Source organism: Scyliorhinus canicula, chromosome 20 (genome assembly GCF_902713615.1).
Source record: "Scyliorhinus canicula chromosome 20, sScyCan1.1, whole genome shotgun sequence".
Taxonomy (NCBI): domain Eukaryota; kingdom Metazoa; phylum Chordata; class Chondrichthyes; order Carcharhiniformes; family Scyliorhinidae; genus Scyliorhinus; species Scyliorhinus canicula.
This window is the reverse complement of record NC_052165.1, coordinates 15,403,194-15,425,125: the sequence shown is the minus strand read 5'-3', so window position 1 is coordinate 15,425,125 and position 21,932 is coordinate 15,403,194. Positions and strand designations below refer to the sequence as shown.

Sequence of the window (21,932 nt, the reverse complement as noted above, 5' to 3'; positions counted from 1 at the left end):
GGCCATCACCGAGGGCAGTTAAGAATCAACCACAGTTCTGTGGGTCTGGGGTCAGATAGGCCAGGCCAGATGAGGATTTCCTTGCCTAAAAGGCTTTAGTGAACCAGATAGATTTTTACAACTATCACCATTACTGAGACCAGCTTTTATGTTTTTTTAAATAATAATCTTTATTGTCACAAGTAGGCTTACATTAACACTGCAATGAAGTAACTGTCAAAAGTCCCTAGTCGCCACATTCTGGTGCCTGTTCAGGTATGCAGAGGGAGAATTCAGAATGTCCAATTCACCTAACAGCACGTCTTTCGGGACTTGTGGGAGGAAACCGGAGCACCCGGAGGAAACCCACGCAGACACAGGGAGACGTGCAGACTCCGCACAGACAGTGACCCAAGCTGGGAATCAAACCTGGGATCCTGGAGAAACAGTGCTAACCACTGTGCTACCTCGCACATTTGTTAATTGAATTTAAATTCCACCAGCTGCCGTGGTGGTATTTCAACCCATGTCCCCTGAGGATTAGCCTGGGTCTGTGGATTACCAGTCCAGTGACATTGCTGCAACGCTACCATCTCCCCATATTACATTGTTTTAGGTATGCAATGTTTATTGTCAACATGTACTTCAAATTTTATTTGCTTTTCTCAATAATTGTAGTTTGTAAATCTACTATTAAATATGGAAAGGTGATCTAGACTTTCACTTCCTTCCACTTGCATTTCAATTGATCATCTTTCAGGTGTTTTGCCCATCACCAGCAATTGAATTATTTATTTTAGCTTTGTCAATAACCCAGTTCACATTTTATTTTTAACTCGCAGATCGTTGTAGACTGGTTAGAGAGCATCGCCAAGGATGAAGCTGGAAATTTTGCAGAGAACATTGAATTTTATGCAAAGTCTGTATATTGGTAAGAAGCAGAGTTTTTTTTTGTGCGGAGGCTGTGTATATGAGGGATACAAAATCGAGATCATTGTTTCAGGTTTGATTGAATATTTGTAACCATATCCTCTCATTTATTTTTCAATGCTAACTTCTGATGTTTAAAGTAATTTTTCAAAACCATTTCTCATGCTGTCAATCACCTATTGGGAGGAGTCTTGCATAGTACTGTCAGCACAGAGGCCATTCAACCCAACAGGTCCATGCCAGCATTTTTACTCCACATGAGCCTAGGCGGACAGCCTACAATGAAATATTTTCAATAGTAATTTAACCTCCTCTCTCCCATGCTGAGATGCAACAGCATTTGCCTTGTCCATTGAAATTTTACCAACTTCAATTTCCTTAGTTTTTGTTTCGTGCAATGGAGACCATTTCAACAGTATTTTATTTATTGTTTTGAAAGTATTTTTAGTCAACAAATTTTCAACTATTTTAACCCCACAGAACCCCCCCCAGCCCACCTAAACAGCCTGGCTTCCAGGTGACCGGGCTCCACACCCACATGTGAAATACATGAAATGGTGCTGAACATCGTTCTCCAAAACCTTTCCTACTTCGGGCAGGATCAAAACATATGTACATGATTTGCCGGACTTCTCCCACACCGCTCACAGACATCCTCCATCCACCCTACTCAAATAGCTGGCTCATCCTAGACTAGACTTTGAGGTGCATCCTGTACAATTCCTTCAGCTGTATCAGCGCACAAGTCGAGGCATTTACCCTCCGCAGCACCTCACACTACAAACCCTTCTCCAACACCACCGCAAACCCTTCTCCAACACCACCCCAACTCCTCCTCCCACCTCGTCTTAACCCCCTCCATGGACGCCCCGTCCTCCTCCAAGTACCTCCCATAAATTACATAGACCACCCCCCTCTCCAAACACCCACACTAACAGCACCACCTCCAACAGCGAGGAGGCAGGCGCTATCGGGAAGGTCAAAAAGACATCACCTCGGTCAGAATTTCCACTGTTGAGGGGAGTGGCCCCACCTGTCAACCCAACCCCCGCCATCTTTCTTCCTGCAAGATTCGTAAGCCTTCAGTATTTACAGCCTCACTTGACGGCGGACCTGCACTCACCCCCTTCTTTCCAAAACCCTTCGACATTTCACGTCTTCCTTATAACTTCCCACACCAACTCATTCATAAACTACCCCTGAACTCAGGCATAAAAGTCCAAAAAACAGAGACTCTAGCAGGAGCCACCAAATGTGTGGCCACCTACATGTCACCACCAGAAGTCCACAGTGTTTTAGTTCATGTGCATACTGATCATTGTTGGGGCTAGACCTCTCATTTGTTGGATTGTATAGGTGGGAAGGAGAGTTATTCAGCTCAAGTAACATTTCACAGACAAATGGGCATTTGTGGGCGATAAAATGTTGATCATCTTGGAAAATGATCTATTTTCAGGGTCTCCCAACAATGGAAAATAGTACACAGTTAAATAGCGTTTAAGTTAATAAATACAGAGAATTCAATGGAGGGATATTGTTCATTAAGTAAAATGTTTTGTCATAGTGCTTTCTGCATGGTTTCTCAACCCCATTATTTTTAACTTGTAGGGAAAATACACTACATGTGTTAAAACAACGGCGATCGGGTATCTCTGGATTTTCAAGGCAACTTGTAACTGAACTGGTAATACAATTTTGTTGTGCTTTTGCCAAAATTAGATCCACATAATTTTACTGGAAGAACTTAGTTGTTAACCGTTTGCTTGTCCTGTTAAACAGGACTTTTGTTTAATGAGCTGAACAACATTTTCCAACAAGCTTTAATGGAGCAGTGAATCGGGAAATGTGTTAAAGCTAACCAGGCAGCTAAGCCTGTGTTTGAAATTTATGGTGACTGAGGTAAAAACAAAATTCTGGCTATACTTTTCATTCCATTTTCCCCAAGGATCCAGATGCTCCTATCAGACAAAAAATGCCTCTTGCAGATTTGGATCGGGAAGATGACGCCAGGTTTATGAAATATCTCTTTGCTCTTATACGATCTGGGATGACTGATGAGGTAAAACTATCTTCTTATTTCGGCATGCAGCTCATGAATACAAAAGTATACACTGATTGTAAAAAAAACAATCCACGTACTTAATAAATCACTTAACATCCCTCAGGCTCAGAGATTGTGCAAACGGTGTGGCCAGGCGTGGAGAGCTGCCACTCTGGAAGGTTGGAAACTGTACCATGATCCAAATCTCAATGGTGGTGAGTATACTATTCTAAAATGTTATCTATTATTTACTCGGGTGGATACGAATCATTATTTGAATTGTTGAGGTTGGTATTTTGTCTGATTTCAGGAGCAGTTCTTGAACCTGTAGAGGGGAACCCAAACAGAGGTGTTTGGAAGGCTTGTTGTTGGAGGATGGCTGAAGATGTAAGCTAAGTATTAAAAGCGTTAGAAAATAGGTGTAAAAAATTGTTGTGATGAGCATGAACCTCCAGCTTTTTAAAACATCTAATGGCTGCTTTCCAAAAATACAATAATGTATTTCACGTGATTAAAAATATTTTGTGCATGAAAGCTAAAAACACTTTCCAATAAATTAATTGGAATTTTACTTTTTACTTTTAACGTACTAGGTATTGATCAGAATTTCCAATTAGAATGATGTGAAATTTGAATTCAGTGGCCTGTAGAACTTAATTTATATCTTTGGATCCACTATCTGTTTTGTTCAAAATTAACATGTCATTGATGTGGATCATTGGCAGAGTCCAGTTAATTTAAAGAGATCAATTGCTCTTCAATCAGTTAGTTCCTTATACAGTTCAAGCTTGAAAAGCTTAGGCTGAGACTTGTTTTATTGGGCTGTCAACAGATTTGTTATTTAATTACACAATGTACTACATAGTAATAATTATAAATAGATGAAAAGAATTATGAAAATATTTAAAATTAAGTTAAATAATTTGTTTTCAAAAGTGGGTTGTGCTCTGAACAGATTGCTGCAGTGCTATTGATCAGTATAATTCACAATATCTAGGACGGCACGGTGGCGCAGTGGTTAGCACTGGCCCTCGGTCACTGTCCGTTTGGAGTTGCACATTCTTCCCGTGTCTGTGTGGGTCTCACCCCCACAACCCATGTATTGGCCACGCTAAATTGCCCCTTTATTAATTGGGGAAAAAAACATAATATCTCACAAGGGAAGGTGATTGTTTCTTTTCTGCAGTACACCAGGGGCAGCTTGCCCTTGTGCAAGTATCATACAGTAGCCATGAGTGCATTGTGCTATAGTCGTGTTACTTTGTGTCTGATCCGCTTTGTACATCTCTGCTCCCACTCCCTTCCACTTACTGGTTAATCATTCTATCCATTATTGAATTAACTGACATCAGTGCTATATTGAATTTATTTACTGGAGGAAATGAGCAAGTTGTATAAAATAATCTCTAATTTCCTCACGTTTTAAAAACTTGAAAGAGAGAACTATTCAGTAGAGATCTTGAAAGTTAAAGTAAATTCTTTATTTTAACAGTAATTTAAATTGTTTATCTGTTATAAATTTAATTAAAGTACTCTCTCCTCAATTTGCAATGTCGAATTTGGGGAGAGGATTATTTCATAATTTTCACATGGGTCTTAGTATTAATAAGGAAGTCATTGTTCAAGGTTAATATTTTCAGTAATATAGATGTGAATTCCTAAATTTGGTTTTATAGGAACAGTTTAACAGATATGAGCGAGCGATCTACGCAGCCTTGAGTGGAAATCTCAAACAGGTAAAAGATGAAAAAATTTATGCCCTGCCTGTAAAGATCCCAGTTCTTAAGAGAATCCTTATAGACGATTTATAAATGTTCAATTATTTGTGTCCTCACAATGTTACAATAATTTATTATATATTTTAGCTCCTTTCAGTGTGTGATACTTGGGAAGACTGTATTTGGGCATACTTCAGGGTGATGGTGGACAGTCTTGTAGAACAAGAAATTCGTGCATTGAGTATTCCTGTGCGTGAATTAGAAGAATTGCCTAAAGAGTACACTGAAGCAAAGTAGGTATACACTCAAAGGCATTTCATGAGTCATTACAGTATGAAGCACACTTCATTTGTTTTACATGGAGTTCTTACATAAGAACATACACATTAGAATTCTTTTGATCAAGTAAACAAATCCTGTGTTGTACATTTCAGTTGGACCCTAGAGGCAATATTTGAGGAGCTGCAGGCAACAGAAAAAAAGGTATGAGATGAAATGTTCTTTTCCTGTATGTTTTAAAATACCATTTCTAGTTTGAAATTTGCAGAAGCTAAGAAACAATACTTTTCACTGTGACAATAAATCAAATCATAAAATAGTTCCGCACGTATCTCTCATTTTATGACAAGCGCAATATAAATAATTTGTGAAGTGCAATTTGATCAGGTTTTCTTTCTTTGCAAAATCTGACATTAATTGGGGCCCCAGAGTTTATTTTTCAAGATGAAAGTTCACACTTTTATATTTGAACTTTTATTTTTCTAGCATTTTTAATATAAAAAAATGTTCTAGGCGAAGGGAAAATAGCTACTTGGTATAGGAAAGGAGACATTAGGAATGACTGAAAGCTTACTCAAAGGAATTGGTCTAGAAGAGGATTTTTCAAAAAAGTGGGAAAAGATTTAATGTACAAATGCCAAAGTGTTGCAGCTCTACCAACTGCAGCGTAGTTAAAGGAGTTGAATGTATGGAAAATTCAAGTCGTGATCAGAGTTTGAAAGGAGTTATAGAACTTGGTGGGTCCCAATTTAGATGAGGACAAGAATTTTGAACAAACCTAAGGGCAGAAGGGTTGCAATGTGATATGGCATATAGTGATAAGACCTGGGCAATGATTGGTGCTATTTAAGTTGTCCTATAACGTGGAGCTATTGATTGAAGGGTGAGCACACTCTAAGCAAACACCTAGAGTGGAAAGTATAGATTTAGTATGTGCATGCCCTAATGGATGACAATTCACAAAAGTTGGAGACAACATCTTATGGGACGTTAAATTGCTTGGTGACACTTGAAAAGGAAAAATAAATTATACTAACTTGCATAGAGATGAAACTTGATGGAGATCATTATAAACCACTTGCCATTTGGAACTTCATTTTACAATAAATTTTTAGAATCTGATGAATCAGTTCATTCTAAAGATTATATACAGAATTGCTAAGATGCAGAAGGAGGCCATTTGGCCCATTATATGCACCGGCTCTCCAAATGAGCATCATGACTTATTCAAATAATCTTGGATGCCTCGATTAAACCTGCCTTCGCCACACTTCCAGGATTATAGACCCAAGTTACTCGTGTGGCAAAGTGGGGCTGGTTTAGCACAGTGTGCTAAATAGCTGGCTTGTAATGCAGAACAAGGCAGCAGCGCGGGTTCAATTCCTGTACCAGCCTCCCTGAACAGGCGCCGGAATGTGGTGACTGGGGGCTTTTCACAGTAACTTCATTGAAACCTACTTGTGACAATACGCGATTATTATTATTATTATTAAGTACTGTTGCATCCTAGGAGCGTCAGGTTCCTAGGTTTGATTCCGGCTTGGGTCACTGTCTGTGCGGCGTCTGTGTCTGCATGGGTTTCCTCCAGGTGCTCCGGTTTCTCCCACAAGTCCTGAAAGACGTGCTGTTAGGTGAACTGGACATTCTGAATTCTCCCTCAGTATACCCGAACAGGCGCCAACATACCATTTGCCTCCCTCAGTGCATGCTGCACCTGCACGCTTACTTTCAGCGACTGATGCACGAGGACATCAAGGTCTTGCTGGGGATCCATCTCTCAATTTACATTCAAATAATAATCTGCCTTCCTATTTTTGCTACCAAAAGTGAATAATCTCACATTTATCCACATTAAAGTGCACCTGCCATGGATTTCTGCATCCACATCACAGCCCATCCTCCCACCCAACTTTGTATCATCTGCAAATTTGTAAATACTACATTTAGTTCCCTCGTCCAAATCATTAATATATAATGTGAATAGATGGGCCCTAGCACAGATCCGTGCGGTACCCGACTAGTCATCGCCTGCCAATAAAAAAATACCCATTTATTCCAACCCTTTTTTTCTATCCATCTCATGACACTACCCACATTCCCATGCGTTTTAATTTTACATCGTAATTTGCTATATGTGACCGTGTCTAAATAAAACCCCATCCATTGGTGTGTTGGACTCACTGCTATAGGAGGGGTAGAAGGCAGATGTTGTGGCCTTCGCCTCTCTCAGCCTCTTTCCGACCTTCCTGCTGAAGCGAAGGTCGCCGGTGTCTTCGATGTTTTCGGATAAAGTTTGTTTGGGGGATTTGTTAGAATTCCTGCATTATGCAGAACATTAAATGTGCCATAAGGGGAGCGGAGGAGGGGTTTTACTTTAGGTGGCTGCCGTTCATTACCTATCGTCAGCAAATGGGGGGGGGGGGGAGAAATGTTGGTTAGGGAGGGGGCAGCTTGGAGGTGGAGGGAGGGGTTTTGTTGGGTTGGAGAGATATATTTGTTAAAACGTATACATTTATTGCAATATTTTGTATGCTCATATTGGAATTTTTTGTCTTGAATAAAAATATTTTTTAAGAGACTATGCGACCATCACCCTTTCCTTACCGTCGTTCCTGAAAACTAAATAGCCTTCAATGTTTAGTTCCTATCCTTGGGCACCTTGGAACTGTGTCTCCGTATTCCCAGCTATATCATTCCCCTATACATCTATCTGTGAAACTAATTCATCCATTTTATTTCAAATGTTCTGAGCATTCAGGTACAGATCCTTGAGGCTAGTCCTTCTAACGTTCCTTGTCCCGTCCCTACTAATTTTTACTATGTCCTTATCTGATTCTGGCCCTTAATTTCTCTGCCTATCACTTTTCTTATTCTCCTTGCTTTTTGTCCCTCTTGTTCTTGATTCCTCCTGCTCTGAATTCTTACATAGGTTCCCATCCCCCTGCCATATTAGTTTAAACCTTTGCCACCCGCTCCAGGAAGTACCCCACCAGGGATATCATTGCCCAGGTGTAACTCATCCAGTTTGTGCTGGTCCCACCTACCCCCAGAACTGGTACCAATGCCCCAAGAATCTGAAAGCCTCCCCCTCACACCATCTTTTCAGACAAACTTACTTGTGTTGTTTGTACCAATGTGTACCACGACAACTGGCTGTTCACCTTCCCTCTTCGAAATGTCCTGCAACTGCTCTGAGACATTTAATGCACATTAAATTATGCTATAAAATGCTTGGGTATGCTCAAGTGATATCTATGTGAATGCTAAATCTTTTTTTTAAATTTGTAGCAAGTGTTGGAAGAGAATAAAGCTCACTACCATATCATTCAGAAATTCATAATCTTGGGAGATATTGATGGTAAGTTTTTAATGCAAACTGAATGGAAGTCACCAAATATCTGTACAGAGATGTATATGCTGTAAATTGTGTTATTATGCATGGAAGGTTTATGTGATGTCTTGTCCATCTGATGCAATATTTCTTTGTGAATAATAGGTCTAATGGATGAATTTCAGGATTGGCTAGCAAAATGCAGATCCCTCCTTCCAGCACATCTCCTTCGATTCATGACTCATCTTGTATTGTTCTTGTGGAATTTGGGCCTCCCGGCAAAGGTAAACCTGTCTGTTGCATCCTAATGTTGATGTGTGGAAGAAGTTTCTAATGTGTAATAATACATAAGCATGTCTAAATTGAAAACCACATTTCAATTTATTTTGTATTTCAAATTCCATAAAGCTTAGAATTAGATTTAAGATGAATTCCATCTGGGTAATTGAGCACTAAACCATGAATACCACTTCCTCTCCTTGGCTTTTCCTCAAACAGCCTGACCAAGAAGTGATGAAATTCATTCTGAGAATTAAAAGTTTGAGTAATGATTAGATGTGTTACTAGGAAAGGAAATGAGCTAATGTCAACACCAATGACCTACAATCAGTCTTCCTCATTTCTTCTACTCCAATTAAGTGAAAGGGTTGGAGCTATAATTGTTATCCTGGAACAAATTAGGGCCGGTGTTTGAAGAATACCGTCTTCCTCTGTCAAATCCCACTGGCAGTGGAAAACTATCCCTTTCCGCTGTCTGCTCCCCACCCAAACACCTTAAAATCTACTACAGATGACCTTTGTTAAAATATGTTTTACTTCTTTCAGGAGGACGTTTGTACGGACATTCTCAAAACGTATATAGAGGTAAGATAATTAATATTTTCAAATGATACTTTGAAGCAAAAATATAATACTTCAAGCTTTTTATATTAATGTGCGTGCTGATTTAAATGTCTCATAATTTGACTGAGTACTTCAATGATTCTGCATTGGAGAAACCACATCATAGTGATGTTTATGTCCGCGTGTTTCTTCTGCCTTTTTGTCAGGGCAAGGCAAACTTGGTGCATCATCAAGAAGACTTTCCCAAATGAAGTAATGAGCATGGAAATCAATCTAAACGCACTAATTATTTTTCTTCACTCAATTTATAAAAGGAATACATAAAGGCCTACGAACTAATAGTTATTTTGCTGCAGTAGTTTAAAGCAACTTACTTGAGACCAACCTTTTTTTAATGTCTGCCTTGTTAGAAATGTAGAATCATGTGCTTTATTAAACAATAGAGATAAGTGGATGTCTTTTTTTACAGTCTCAGAATAAAGTATATCCAGAACCATCATTAGTTATGAATGTTATCTTTTACAGCTTCTAATTAAAGCTAAGCACACACATTTAATAGCGTTTTACGTTAGCCACTTGCCCCCGGAGCTGGCTGTCGCTCAATATTCTGCATTTTTGGAGACCGTCACAGAGACTGAACAACGGAAACTATGTCTCGACCTGGCAAGAGAAGCTGGTGAGGAGAGATTCTAATTTATATTATCCTATAACGTTTAATTCACATCAGAACAATACAAAAGTACATTACCAAACTGCTGATTCGGTAATAACCAGGAATTCTTTGGCATTACCTGAGTGTAGTCCTTCTCCTCTTGACTCACCTGAGTAATTACATCAGAACAATGGCATATTATTGATTTTTGGCTCAACAAGATGGAGGAAATTGGCCTGTAAATCTGTGGCTGTTTTATCTTGCACACCGATATACTTGTACCATTTCAGAAAATTTCAGATCAATGTAAAAAATGCTGTTATAGCTGGTCAATCTGTTATTGCTGACTTACGAACTAATCACAGGAGACTCGGAGCAGGTTATGATCGGTTATTCAAGCATATGCAGGGCAAGTCAGTTCAACCCAATAGCTGATCCGAACTCTAATGCGTACAGAAAAACTGCACTTTCTTATACCATGCTTTGCACCTATACAGATATTGTTTAAATTTTGATCTAAAATGTTGCAAAGATTTTGCCAAACAGGTGCATCTGGTGGAACCACGCATTTATACCTACACCCTTTCCAGAGGCTTCTTTCTTTTTAAAAGTATTTTTATTAAGGTTTTGCAGAATTTTTCATAATAAAACTAGTAACCATAATAACAAAACAAACTGGAGTGAGCATTAACATAGTGCAAAAAGAGAATATACAATAACAATTAAATAGACATTACCCCGCGCGACCCGGTCTTCCCACATCATCCCAATGAAGCACTCACCCCCCCCACGGATTTCTGCTGCTGCTGGCATTTTAATTTTCCCCAAGAAAGTCGATGAACGGCTGCCACCTCCGAGAGAATCCTAGCATAGACCCTCTTAAGGCAAACTTTATTTTCTCAAGGCTGAGAAACCCAGCCATGTCGGTAACCCAAGTCTCCACACTCCGGGGGGGGGGGGGTGCGCTTCGATTCCCTCTACATTAATAAAATCCGTCTCCGGGCTACTAGGGAGGCAAAGGCCAAGACGTCGGCCTCTTTCGCCCCCTGAACTCCCGGGTCTTCTGACACTCCAAAGACCGCTATCTCTGGACTTGGCACCACCCATGTGTTAAGCACCTTGGACATTGCCCTTGCGAACCCTTGCCAGAACACACTAAGCTCCGGGCATGCCCAAAACATGTGGACATGGTTTGCAGGGCTGCCCTTGCACCTCATACAGCTGTCTTCTACCCCAAAAAACTTGCTTATTCTCGCTGCCATCATGTGTGCCTGGTGGACCACCTTAAATTGAATTAGACTGAGCCTGGCACATGATGAGGAGGAATTGACCCTGCCCAGGACCTCTGCCCACAGACCCGCTTCCAACTCCTCACCTAGCTTCTCCTCCCACTTGCCTTGAGCTGCTCCAGCGGGATTTCCTCCGCATCCTGTAGTTCCTGGTAGATATCCGACACCCTCCCCTCTCCCACCCAGGTGCCGGAGACTACCCTGTCCTGTATCCTCAGTGGCGGCAGCATCGGAAAGGCTGCTACCTGTTTTTTCAGGAAGGCTCGTACTTGCAGATATTTAAAGGTGTTTTCTGGCGGCAGATTAAATTTGTCCTCTAGCGCCTTCAAACTGGGAAAGCTTCAGTCTATGAACAGATCTCCCATCCCTCTGATGCCTGCCCTCTGCCAGCTCTGGAACCCACCATCCATCCTACCCGGGACAAACCTGTGGTTGTTGCAAATCGGGGTCCAGACCGACGCTCCCTCCACCTTCTTGTACCTCCTCCACTGTCCCCAGATCTGCAGTGTCGACACCACCACCGGGAGCAATGGGTCGGCGAGAGCGTCAAAGAGCCGTTATCAAAGCTCCCAGACTAGTACCGTTACATGACGTCGGCTCCAGCTGCTACCCCCCCCCCCCCCCCCCCCCCCCCCCCCCCCCAATCGCCCACTTCCTAATCGTAGCTATATTAGCTCTCCAGCGGCTTCTCGTTTATCTTGGTGTAACTGCTGCTCCCCATCGCTAACTGGTACTTAGGCAGCCATCATTGTCTTTGACTCCAAGCCTTCATCATCTCTAATGAAGTCAGCTAATGCAGTCCTTGCAGCGAGGGATTTAGGTTTTAGGGTGGCCAACTGCTGTTAGAATGTGCTCAATGCTGATTTTTGCACCAGAGACATATGCTGACATTTAACAAAGAGATCTTATAACCCTTTTCTATTATTTTCTTATTGATTCTCAAACCGCACTATGCAATCCTATCCTTTGTTAGAATTATTTTCGCATGACAGTACTAAATCTGATGCTGCGTTTTAGGGAAAAGAGAAGTTATTTGTTTCTGAATTGCCCTGCGATGGCTCCGACTGCGTTTGCGCCATTAGTTACCCAGGAAAAGTAACTTCTTCCACCTTCTACGTAACTATGCATTCAGACAGGATTTCTCCACCTCCTGTCATATCCCAGGGGTGCCCCACGCTCCCTGCAAGATGCACCACACACCCAAGGGGACTCTTTCTCCTGCCTACCAGCCAGACCTGACTCATTCCCACCTATTTACATTATACACTTATCTGGCGTCTCAATGACCGTTAAACTCCCCTGGATCGTTTAACTTGTGACTTTGATAGCAAGCCTGAGGAATTAATAATTTTCTGTTGTATTCAAAATAGTAGTTAATGATTTGCATCATTACAGTAATCTGCAAATGATGAATACGGTTTATTTAGGGTTTTTGAAGGAATGCCTGAAAACACATTCTTGAATGAATATTTTTTAATTACGATGTTTTTACCAAACTATTCTATAGACCTTGATGTAGCAGCTGTGACCAAGTGTGTTGTAGAAAACATTCGGAAAAAGGATGCTGAAGAGTTTACTCACCATGACCTATCACCATCTCTGAATACTGCCACTACAGAAGTGAGTACAATTTTCTGCATGGATCTGTTGTAACCTTAATGATACTTGATGGTGAAAGGCACTTTTGTTCATTGAATAAATATCACCCCCCCCCCCCCCCCCTTAATTTCCCAATTAATTCTAGCAAACGAAATTAATGCAAGAGCAACATTTCTGCTGTTTTCCTTTCAAGAGTTATTGTTTGTTGCCAACCTGCTCTGTTTAATACAGTTGCGCTAAATTGTGATTAATTTACTGGAAAATTCCAGTGACCACTTTGGTGTTTGAAATACTTTCCTTTAAAAATATTCGATTGACTGTGATACAAGATGAATATTAAGAAAAAGCTTTAACAAAATAGGATTGAATGTCTACTTGCTAGTTTTTGCAAGCTGAATCAAATAACATACCTTTTACAGGAAGATCGTATGAAGATTAATGTAATTGAGTGGCTGGTGTTTGATCCCACACAAAGGGCTGAGACACTGAGACAGAGCAATGCTATAATGAGGAAATTCTTGGGTATGTGGTTTGTTTCATTTGTACATAGTTTTAATAAATTTTCTTTTAATTTGGTTTTGTTTTCATGCTAACTGAAATTAATGCGACCCATTGTCTATTAGTTGTATATAGCTTGGTTATCATTTTGCTTTGTGGAGAATGGCCACGTGACCTAGACATTCAGCTATGCGATGTCTTTTCTGCAGGCAGTAAACCGCTTCGAACCTTCCAATATGGCTGGCAAGAGAGGCACACTCAAGCTGGTAGTGTGCTACCTGTCATATTGGTGTAGGCAGATGCATTGGCATCAGTGGCACCTATCCAAATTAAGCCAACATCAGAATATTGATGTCCAATCTTTTTATGAAATTGAAGGGGCAATTTAGCAGGGCCAGTCCACCTACCCTGCACATCTTTGGATTGTGGGGTGGAGAATGTGCAGACTCACACGGACAGTGACCTGGGGCAGGGATCGAACCCGGGTCCTCAGTGCAGTGAGGCAGAAGTGCTAGCCACTGCTGCACCGTGTTGCCCATCCAATATTTTTATAATATCCCCTCTGAGAAATTTGATTTGGAGGCCATTAACCCCTTACCTATGCTATCATAGCTTGCAGGTGTGGGGTCAGAATGAGTTAATGCAAATAATTCTTCATGTAAAGTGAACTAAGTAATGAGTAAATATAACTTGTATTCTGTGATTTAAATGCAGTAATTTTGTTTTCAAGCTTCTAAAAAACATGAAGCAGCTAAAGAAGTGTTCAGCAAAATTCCACAAGATTCTATAGCCGGGGTACATGCAAACTGGCGTACTTATGGGATGAATTTCATGCCACCAGCAGAGGAAGAAAATGCCATTCGGGAACATTTGTGCATAAGGGCTTATCTGGTAAGGTTGCAGGAGATAATTCACAGACCTAAAGTTTAAGCAGTGAAACCATGCTTGACGGAGCTTTGAACAGAAATATGGTTATGTTGGGTGTCCTAATCTCTCACTCGAATTATCCCTACAATTTTGAATGAAGGTTGATGATTGACCATCTTTAGTTCAGAGTTATATGAATGTTTAATTGGCAAGCACCCCAAAGACAAAATTAATGATTTCAGCCAATTAGTGCAAAAAAGATTCTGCCTGAAGCTGTATTCTGATGATGCTCCCTTCTGTGTTCTGGAGCTCAATTTCATAAATGCAAGTTAGCTGTTCTTCAAACTTCGCGCTTCAAAAATCTCTTGCCTGTGAAAGCATCCTATTCCACTTGCTTGTTTATTTGTATTGAAGAGTGATTTTAAAAAATGTATTAATCTTTTGATGTAACCAATTAAATTCTATAAATTGTGCTTTTCTCCAGGAAGCTCATGAACTTTTCAACAAGTGGTTTACATGTATGCAATCTACACCACAGGAACCCACCATTTCCGCAGGAGCAAGTTTCACTGAGACAGTGGCTCATGAACACAGACAAAATAAATTCCAGGTTCAGAGTATAGACCGTTTCAGCTTGTGGAATGTGTGTTTCTCTACACTTTTTTGAGATTAATTATATTTTCCCCCAAACAGGATGATTATGAGAGATGGAATGCCAATTTGGAACGCCTCACCAGTGAAGTGAAAGAGAAGATCTTTAATGTCTTGCTCTTTGTGAACGGAGGATGGTTGGTTGACATCAGAGAGGTAAACACAAAATGGCATATTTGTTCAGCTTGAACATTCTGAATAGCTTAACCAGTAAAGATCGAAAGGAAAGAAGATTTTTATAGCATTATTTCACGTCCTTATTTAACTTGTGACCAATGGATTATGTTTTCAGTATAGTCAGTTTTATGTATAAAGCTAATTCCCATACAACAAATGAATAACCAGTTAAGATTATTTTGGACAGTAGTTGAGGGTGGAACAGTGGTCAGGAGAATATTCTGCTTTTCTGCAGCGTGCCATGGAATATTTTGTGCAACTGAACAGGCAGACAGAACTGTCATTAACAGCACCAGTGGTGAATCAAAGTGTCCCATCTAGATTATGTTCTCAAGTCCATGCTGCGGCCTGCACGTGAGCTGACTGAAAGGCAAGCGTTCTGCTACACTGACATTTAATTCAGTGTAGATAGTGGTTTGACAAAAGTAAATGTATTAAACTTTTTAGTAAAAACCAAGCCTTTTATTCAAAGTATTATATAGATGGTCGTGGAAATATAGGATACATGGCTGCTAATTTGAAGCTAGAATCTAAATCTCAGCGAAGGAAACATGAAGGTATGAGGGGCAAATTGGCTGTGGTAGATTAGAAGACTACATGAAAAAGTATAACTGTGGACAAACATGGCACTTAAAGAATTGATACATGATTTACCACAAATTTTAATTTCTTTTGAGACACAAAAACCCAGCACAGGAACCAACCATAGCTAATGAGGGAGGCTGAACATTATATTAGATCAACGGAAGAGGTTTATAAAGTTACCAAAAAATTAGTAACCCTGAGGATTGGGAGCATTTTAGAATTCAGCAGAGGAGGACCAAGAAACTGATAGAGAAAGAAAAAAATGGGAATTATGAAAATAAACTACTGAGAAACATATAAATGGACTGTAAATAGATAGGCATGGAAAAATTAAAAGATTAGTCAATACAAATGTGGACCCATTAAAGGCAGAGGCAGGCGAATTTATCATGAGTTAGGAAATGGCAGAGAAATTAAACAGATGTCATGCGTCTGTCTTCACGGAGAAAGATGCAGAAAACCTCCCAGCAATAGTGAACCAAGAGACTGGTGTTAATGAAGAACTGAAAGAAATTCGTATTAGTTAAAAGGTAGTAATGAAAAAACTAATGGTACTGAAAGTTGATAAATCCCTTGTACCTGATGATCAACATCCCAATAAGCATTGAAAGAGGTAGCTGTAGGGATAATGTTTGCATTGGTAGTCATCTTCCAAAATGCTGTAGATTCTGGAATGGCTCCTGCAGATCGGAGGTAGCAAATGTAACCCCACTATTTAATAAGAGGTTGAATAAACTTGGTTTGTTCTCACTGGAATGAAGGAGGTTGAGGGGCGACCTGATAGAGGTCTACAAAATTATGAGGGGCATAGACAGAGTGGATAGTCGGGAGACTTTTTCCCAGGGTAGAGGGGTCAATTACTAAGGTGCGAGGGGCAAGGTTTAGAGGAGATGTACGAGGCAAGTTTTTTACACCGAGGTTACTGGGTGCCTGGAACTCGCTGCCAGAGGAGGTGGTGGAAGCAGGGACGATAGTGACGTTTAAGGGGCATCTTGACAAATACATGAATACGATGGGAATAGAGGGATACGGACCCAGGAAGTGTAGAAGATTTTAGTTTAGACGGGCAGCATGGTCGGCGCAGGCTTGGAGGGCTGAAGGGCCTGTTTCTGTACTGTACTTTTCTTTGTTCTTAAGGATGAAACCAGGAACAGAGCTGTTAGCCCTAACCTGAGTAGTAGGGAAAATGCTCACATTTATTGTAAAGGATGCAAATGGTCTACTCCTATTTCCAGTGCATATGCGAGAGAGATTGGTTGGTCAAGGTCACAAATGACAATTGAATACCATGACTGGCATCTGTATGCTATGTCGATATGACAGGACTAATAGCTTTTCCTGCCCGAAAGTCTGATCAGTTCTCTTGATTACAACTAGTGTTCTTGACATGATCAGCCACAACTTATAAATAAATCACGATTATCCCAAAGGTTTCCCATTCTTCTCAGCAAATTGGAATGGCTGATTTGACATGGCTCTCCATCATGGCATGTAATTAGTTGATAAAATGAATTTTATCAAGGAAGAAAAAGGAGGAATTTCTACGGTGAAAGCAAAGTACTGAGGATGTTTGATATCTTTGTGCTGGAAAAATTCAGCAGGTCTGGCAGCATCTGGAGATAGAAACGGAGTTAAAGTTTTTGAGTTCGAGATTTTTAAAATTCATTTATGGGATGTGGGCGTCGCTGGTTAGGCCAGCATTTATTGCCCATCCCTAGTTGCTCTTCAGAAGGTGGTGGTGAGTTGCCTTCTTGTAGGCACACACACAATGCTGTTCGGGAGGGTGTTCCAGTGTTTTGACCAAGCGACATTTGAGATATTGCGATATATTTCGAAGTCGGGGTGGTGAGTAACTTGGAGGGGAACCTCCAGGTGGTGAGGTTCCCAGATATTTGCTGCTCTTGTCCTTCTAGATGGTAGTGGCCATGGATTTGGGAGCAGCTGTCTAAGGAACCATGGTGAATTACTGCAGTGCATTTTGTAGATGGTACACGTGGCTGCCACTGTTCGTCGGTGGTGGAGGGTTTGAATGTTTGCGGATGGGAGATAAATCAAGCGGGCTGCTTTTCGCAGAAGACTGTGGAGGCCAAATCACTGAGTGTCTTCAAGACAGAGAAAGATAGGTTGTTGGTCAATAAGGGGATCAGGGGAAATACTACACTCCTGTATTCTTCACCGATGCTGGTGTCCATGTATTTACATTGTGTACCTTATGTTGCCCTATTATGTATTTTCTTTTCATGTACTAAAAGATCTGTTTGAGCTGCTCGCAGAAAAATGCTTTTCACTGTACCTCGATACATGTGACAATAAGCAAATCCAAATAGGGAGACGATAAGAGAATGGGGAAGAGAAAAATATCAGCCGTGATTGAATGGCGGAGCAGACTCGATGGGCCAAGTGGCCTAATTCTGCTCCTATGTCTTATGGTCCTGGATGGTGTTGAGCTTCTTGTGTTGTTGGAGCTGAACGCATCCAGGCAAGTGGAGAGTATTCCATTACACTCCTGACTTGTAGATTGTGGACAGGCTTTGAGGGGTCAGGAGGCGAGTTACTTGCCGTAGGAATCCTAACCTTTGACCTGCCCTGGTAGCCATATATATTATTCAATTTCTGATCAATGGTAACCCCCAGGATATTGATTGTGGGGGATTCAGTGATGGTAATGCCATTGAATTTCATGGGGCAATGGTGTAATCCTCCAGTAGGAGATGGTAATTGCCTCTCACTTTTGTGTGGCACAAATGTAACTTATCACTTGTCAGCCCAAGCCTGGATATTGTCCAGATCTTGCTGCAATTGGACATGGACTGTTTTATTGACTCTTTGGAACTGAAGAGAGTTAGAAATGTGGTGGGATTTATGCTGTTGAACGAGATAGACTGGAACTTGGCAAAAAATAAAAATGCCATCTCCTCTATATTGGGTGAGACCAAATGCAGATTAAGTGACCGATTTGTGAATCGCCTCTCAATCTGCAAGTATGACCCTGGCCTTCTGGTCACTTGCCATTCCAATTCACTGTCTTGCTCAATTCTGTTTTCATTCTGCTACAATATTCCAGTGAGCAAGCTAGAGGAACAGCACCTCACCTTCCTATTGGGCACTTGACGGCCTTCTGGACTTAACATTGAGCTCAACAACTTCAGACCATGAACACTGTATCCCGTTTAGATTTTTTATTTAGTTTTTATTTGTTCGTGGGTTGTGGGTGTTGCTGGCTGGGTCAGCATTTATTGCCCATCACTCAGAGCATTTAAGAGTCAACCACATTGCTGTGGCTCTGGAGTCACATGTGGGCCAGACCAGGTAAGGACGACAGGTATCCTTCCCGAAAGGACATTGGTGAACCAGATTGATTCAACGACGTTCAAAAATGGTTTCCTGGTCACCTTTAGACTTTTAAGTCAAGATTTTTAATTCATTCAAATGTCACCATCTGCCATGGTGGGATTCGAACCCGGGTCCCAGAGCATTACTCTGGGTCTCTGGATTACTAGACAAGCAACAATATCACTAAGCCATTGCCTCCCCTCTAACTGCCTTCCAACATGACAAGGAATGAGATTTTAAAATGTATTAATTCTAAGAATTTTAAATCTGGAACTGCCAAACACGAGGATTCTGGTTCTGAGGTTATTCGGGAAAGAAATGGAAAGATCTTTCACGAAATCAAGGAATATGGGGAGCGGGTAGGAAAGTGATTATGATGAATAGTACAAGTTCAAGGTGCCACATGATCTACTATTTCTTAAGCGCTTTCATGAAAGAATGTTTAATTTCTACATTTAAATTTTAGTGCATCAACATTATTTTCCAGCTTTTTAACAAATTGGTTTAGTAGCATTTCAAGCAAATATCTGCTTCTATGACAGAATTCAGTACTCCTGTTCTTTGTCTGCTGTTCCCTTGTGTTTAGTTCTGTTAAGGGCCGAGGTTACCGTCTAGCCTCCTGTTCTGATGAAATACTAACCATTCCACTGTATATTTCCAGCATTATCTTTTTTTTTTTTAGTAAGATGATTACTTGCTTCTGTAACCCTCGTTGCTTCAGCAAGAGTGAGGAAAATAGCTAAACTTCATCTCGAGTTCCAGATGAAATGCTGTAGTCAATTTGCTGCAGGTTTAATAAATTTTCTGAAGTTAACCGAAATATTTACTGTGACCCAGGATGCTGAGGAAGATGCTGAACGCAGTCGTCAGTTGAATTTATTGCGCCAGCTGTGCCTGCCGATGATGTGCTTTGTGCTCCACACCGTACTGCACAGCACTAAGCAGTACCAGCAATGCTTAAAACTGGCTGATATCATTGCGTCAGAACAACACAAGCTTTATCAAGTAAGTTGTAAATAGAGATTCGCTATCATTTAGATTTTAGTTTGAAGATGATTTTATTTGTAGGATTCCTTAATAAATCAGAAATGATTTGAATATGCTGCACAGACAAGTAGAGTGACTTTCTATCAGGAGTATATTTAAAAATGTTATTCAAATCAAGGCAAAGCTTTTATCGTTTTTGGCTGAAGCTTGCTGTCCCATAACCAATTTTAAAAGATGGTGAGTTACTAAATGCTTTTGATGTATTTAATTCAATGGCTGAAAGAACTTAGCACAACCCACGTGAAATTGGTGAACATAGCAGTCCTGTTTAAGGCTTCATCCACAATTGCATACGTGATATATATGCTTTTAAAATGACTTGCCCGGATGGGATCTTGTGGACAAGGTGATTATTATCAATTATGATAATATCAATTATGTGAAGGATTAACTCGAGAAATGTTAAATGTTTAATTATCGTATTCATGTATTTGTGAATTGTATAATTTTTCTGACTTTACTAATACTGATTTAGAAGCAACAGGTTTTCACTTAAGCTGCTCTATTGCATAGAATGGCTGCAGCACCAAAGGCTGCCATTCAGCCCATTGCATTTGTGCTGTCTCTGAGGTACATTGAGGTATTTCCATTCCTTTGCCTATACCCCGGAACTCTGCAAATTCTTTTGCTTCAAATGTGATGGGGCTGGTTTAGCTCACTGGGCTAAATCGCTGGTTTTTAAAGCAGACTAAGCAGGCCAGCAGCACGGTTCGATTCCCGTACCAGCCTCCCCGGACAGGCGCCGGAATGTGGCGACTAGGGGCTTTTCACAGTAACTTCATTGAAGCCTACTCGTGACAATAAGCGATTTTCATTTTCATTTCATTTCATTTATCCAATTTAGTTTGGAAAGCCGCAGTTGAATCTGCCACCATCACAATCTCAGACCCTGGTGCATTCCAGAACCTAACTATTCGCAGCTCAAACAAGAGGAAAAAAACAAAAAGTCCTTGACACAGGAAATCTTTCCACAGCCACAAAGTCCCCCCCCCTCATCTCCCTCACTTTCTATGTCAGAAAATGATGCACATCCAGGAGGATGCTAAAAAAGTGGAAAAAAAGCTCTGAAAGAAGGGTTAAAAAAATTAACCAGGATACAATAATGGCTTTCACTTGAGGTTCAATATTAGTGTTCAATGAAAATGCCTTCAGCTCTCAGAAAACCTGATTTCTGATGTTGCCATGATGGTGGAGGTCAAATGTGATGTGAGGATTTTGCTGAAGGACAGGATGCAAATAAATGTGACGTTTAACAATTTATTTTTATACATACAACAGGTATTTACCAAAGAGGAAATCACTAAATTTTTACGTTTGCTGAGAGAGTCATCAATCATGCTGTTGGATCAGAACCTTGATCCCTTGGGATATGAATTGCAGCCCTAGAAAAGCTATGAAAGGCTATGATTCTATCAAATAAGAATCCACAATTTGCAGGCTTCCCACCAACTTTTGCCTTCATTTCTGCTTCGGAAGCCTGGAGTTTGGTTAGCAGGAAAAAGCAGATACTTGGATTTACAATTTTATCGAAAATTTGTCATTTTTTTTGTACAAAAGTCTTTTTTCAATCTTAAGGCTGTCATCTGTCAGACTTGTATTTTGTAATTATTACAATAAAGTGGAAAAGTTTCAATATTGATGTCATCATCCCCGCTGTTCTTCCATCATTAAAAAATATTCTGTGAATTCTAAAGATAACACTCAACCCATGCACTGAACACGTTGACAAATCAGTAAGATACCGTTTGATAATTCTATTAATGACACTATTATTTAGCTTTCTAATTAACTAACTTTTAAATTGTTTTAATATAGCTGGGCATGTTTATGTCCAAATAATTTTTGTTGAAGCACGTGAAATAGTTGAAATGCAGAAAATATGGAATGTAGTTAACTATTCTTTTGGTCAAGATTTGCCCTTTTTTTAAAAGAAACTTGAGACTTGAATACGTGATCTAGGTTGACACCTCTGTGCAGTACTGAGGGAGTGCTGCTTTGTTGGAGCTGTCATCCCTCGGTTAAACTGCAGCTGTCTGGCCTTATGAGTGGCTGTAAAAGATTCCAAGGCACCATTCAAAGACGAATACGAGAGTTGCATATAATATTACACTTC

General features: G+C 40.4%; 1 protein-coding gene across 1 annotated transcript in view; it reads left to right on the top strand.

The window, feature by feature from the left end:
- nup107 (nucleoporin 107) overlaps positions 1-21,463 on the top strand; it is a 61,206-nt gene extending 39,743 nt beyond the window's left edge. The window contains exons 10-28 of the mRNA XM_038780257.1: positions 822-910; positions 2,518-2,593; positions 2,855-2,968; positions 3,075-3,165; positions 3,261-3,337; positions 4,627-4,686; positions 4,816-4,961; positions 5,103-5,151; positions 8,236-8,305; positions 8,444-8,562; positions 9,104-9,142; positions 9,647-9,797; positions 12,570-12,682; positions 13,081-13,183; positions 13,890-14,050; positions 14,511-14,636; positions 14,720-14,833; positions 19,610-19,777; positions 21,098-21,463. Of these exons, the coding sequence (XP_038636185.1) occupies positions 822-910; positions 2,518-2,593; positions 2,855-2,968; positions 3,075-3,165; positions 3,261-3,337; positions 4,627-4,686; positions 4,816-4,961; positions 5,103-5,151; positions 8,236-8,305; positions 8,444-8,562; positions 9,104-9,142; positions 9,647-9,797; positions 12,570-12,682; positions 13,081-13,183; positions 13,890-14,050; positions 14,511-14,636; positions 14,720-14,833; positions 19,610-19,777; positions 21,098-21,205 (1,974 nt within the window). The 3' untranslated portion in view covers positions 21,206-21,463. The remainder of the gene's footprint in view (positions 1-821; positions 911-2,517; positions 2,594-2,854; positions 2,969-3,074; positions 3,166-3,260; positions 3,338-4,626; positions 4,687-4,815; positions 4,962-5,102; positions 5,152-8,235; positions 8,306-8,443; positions 8,563-9,103; positions 9,143-9,646; positions 9,798-12,569; positions 12,683-13,080; positions 13,184-13,889; positions 14,051-14,510; positions 14,637-14,719; positions 14,834-19,609; positions 19,778-21,097) is intronic.
- The last annotated feature ends 469 nt before the right edge of the window (positions 21,464-21,932 follow it).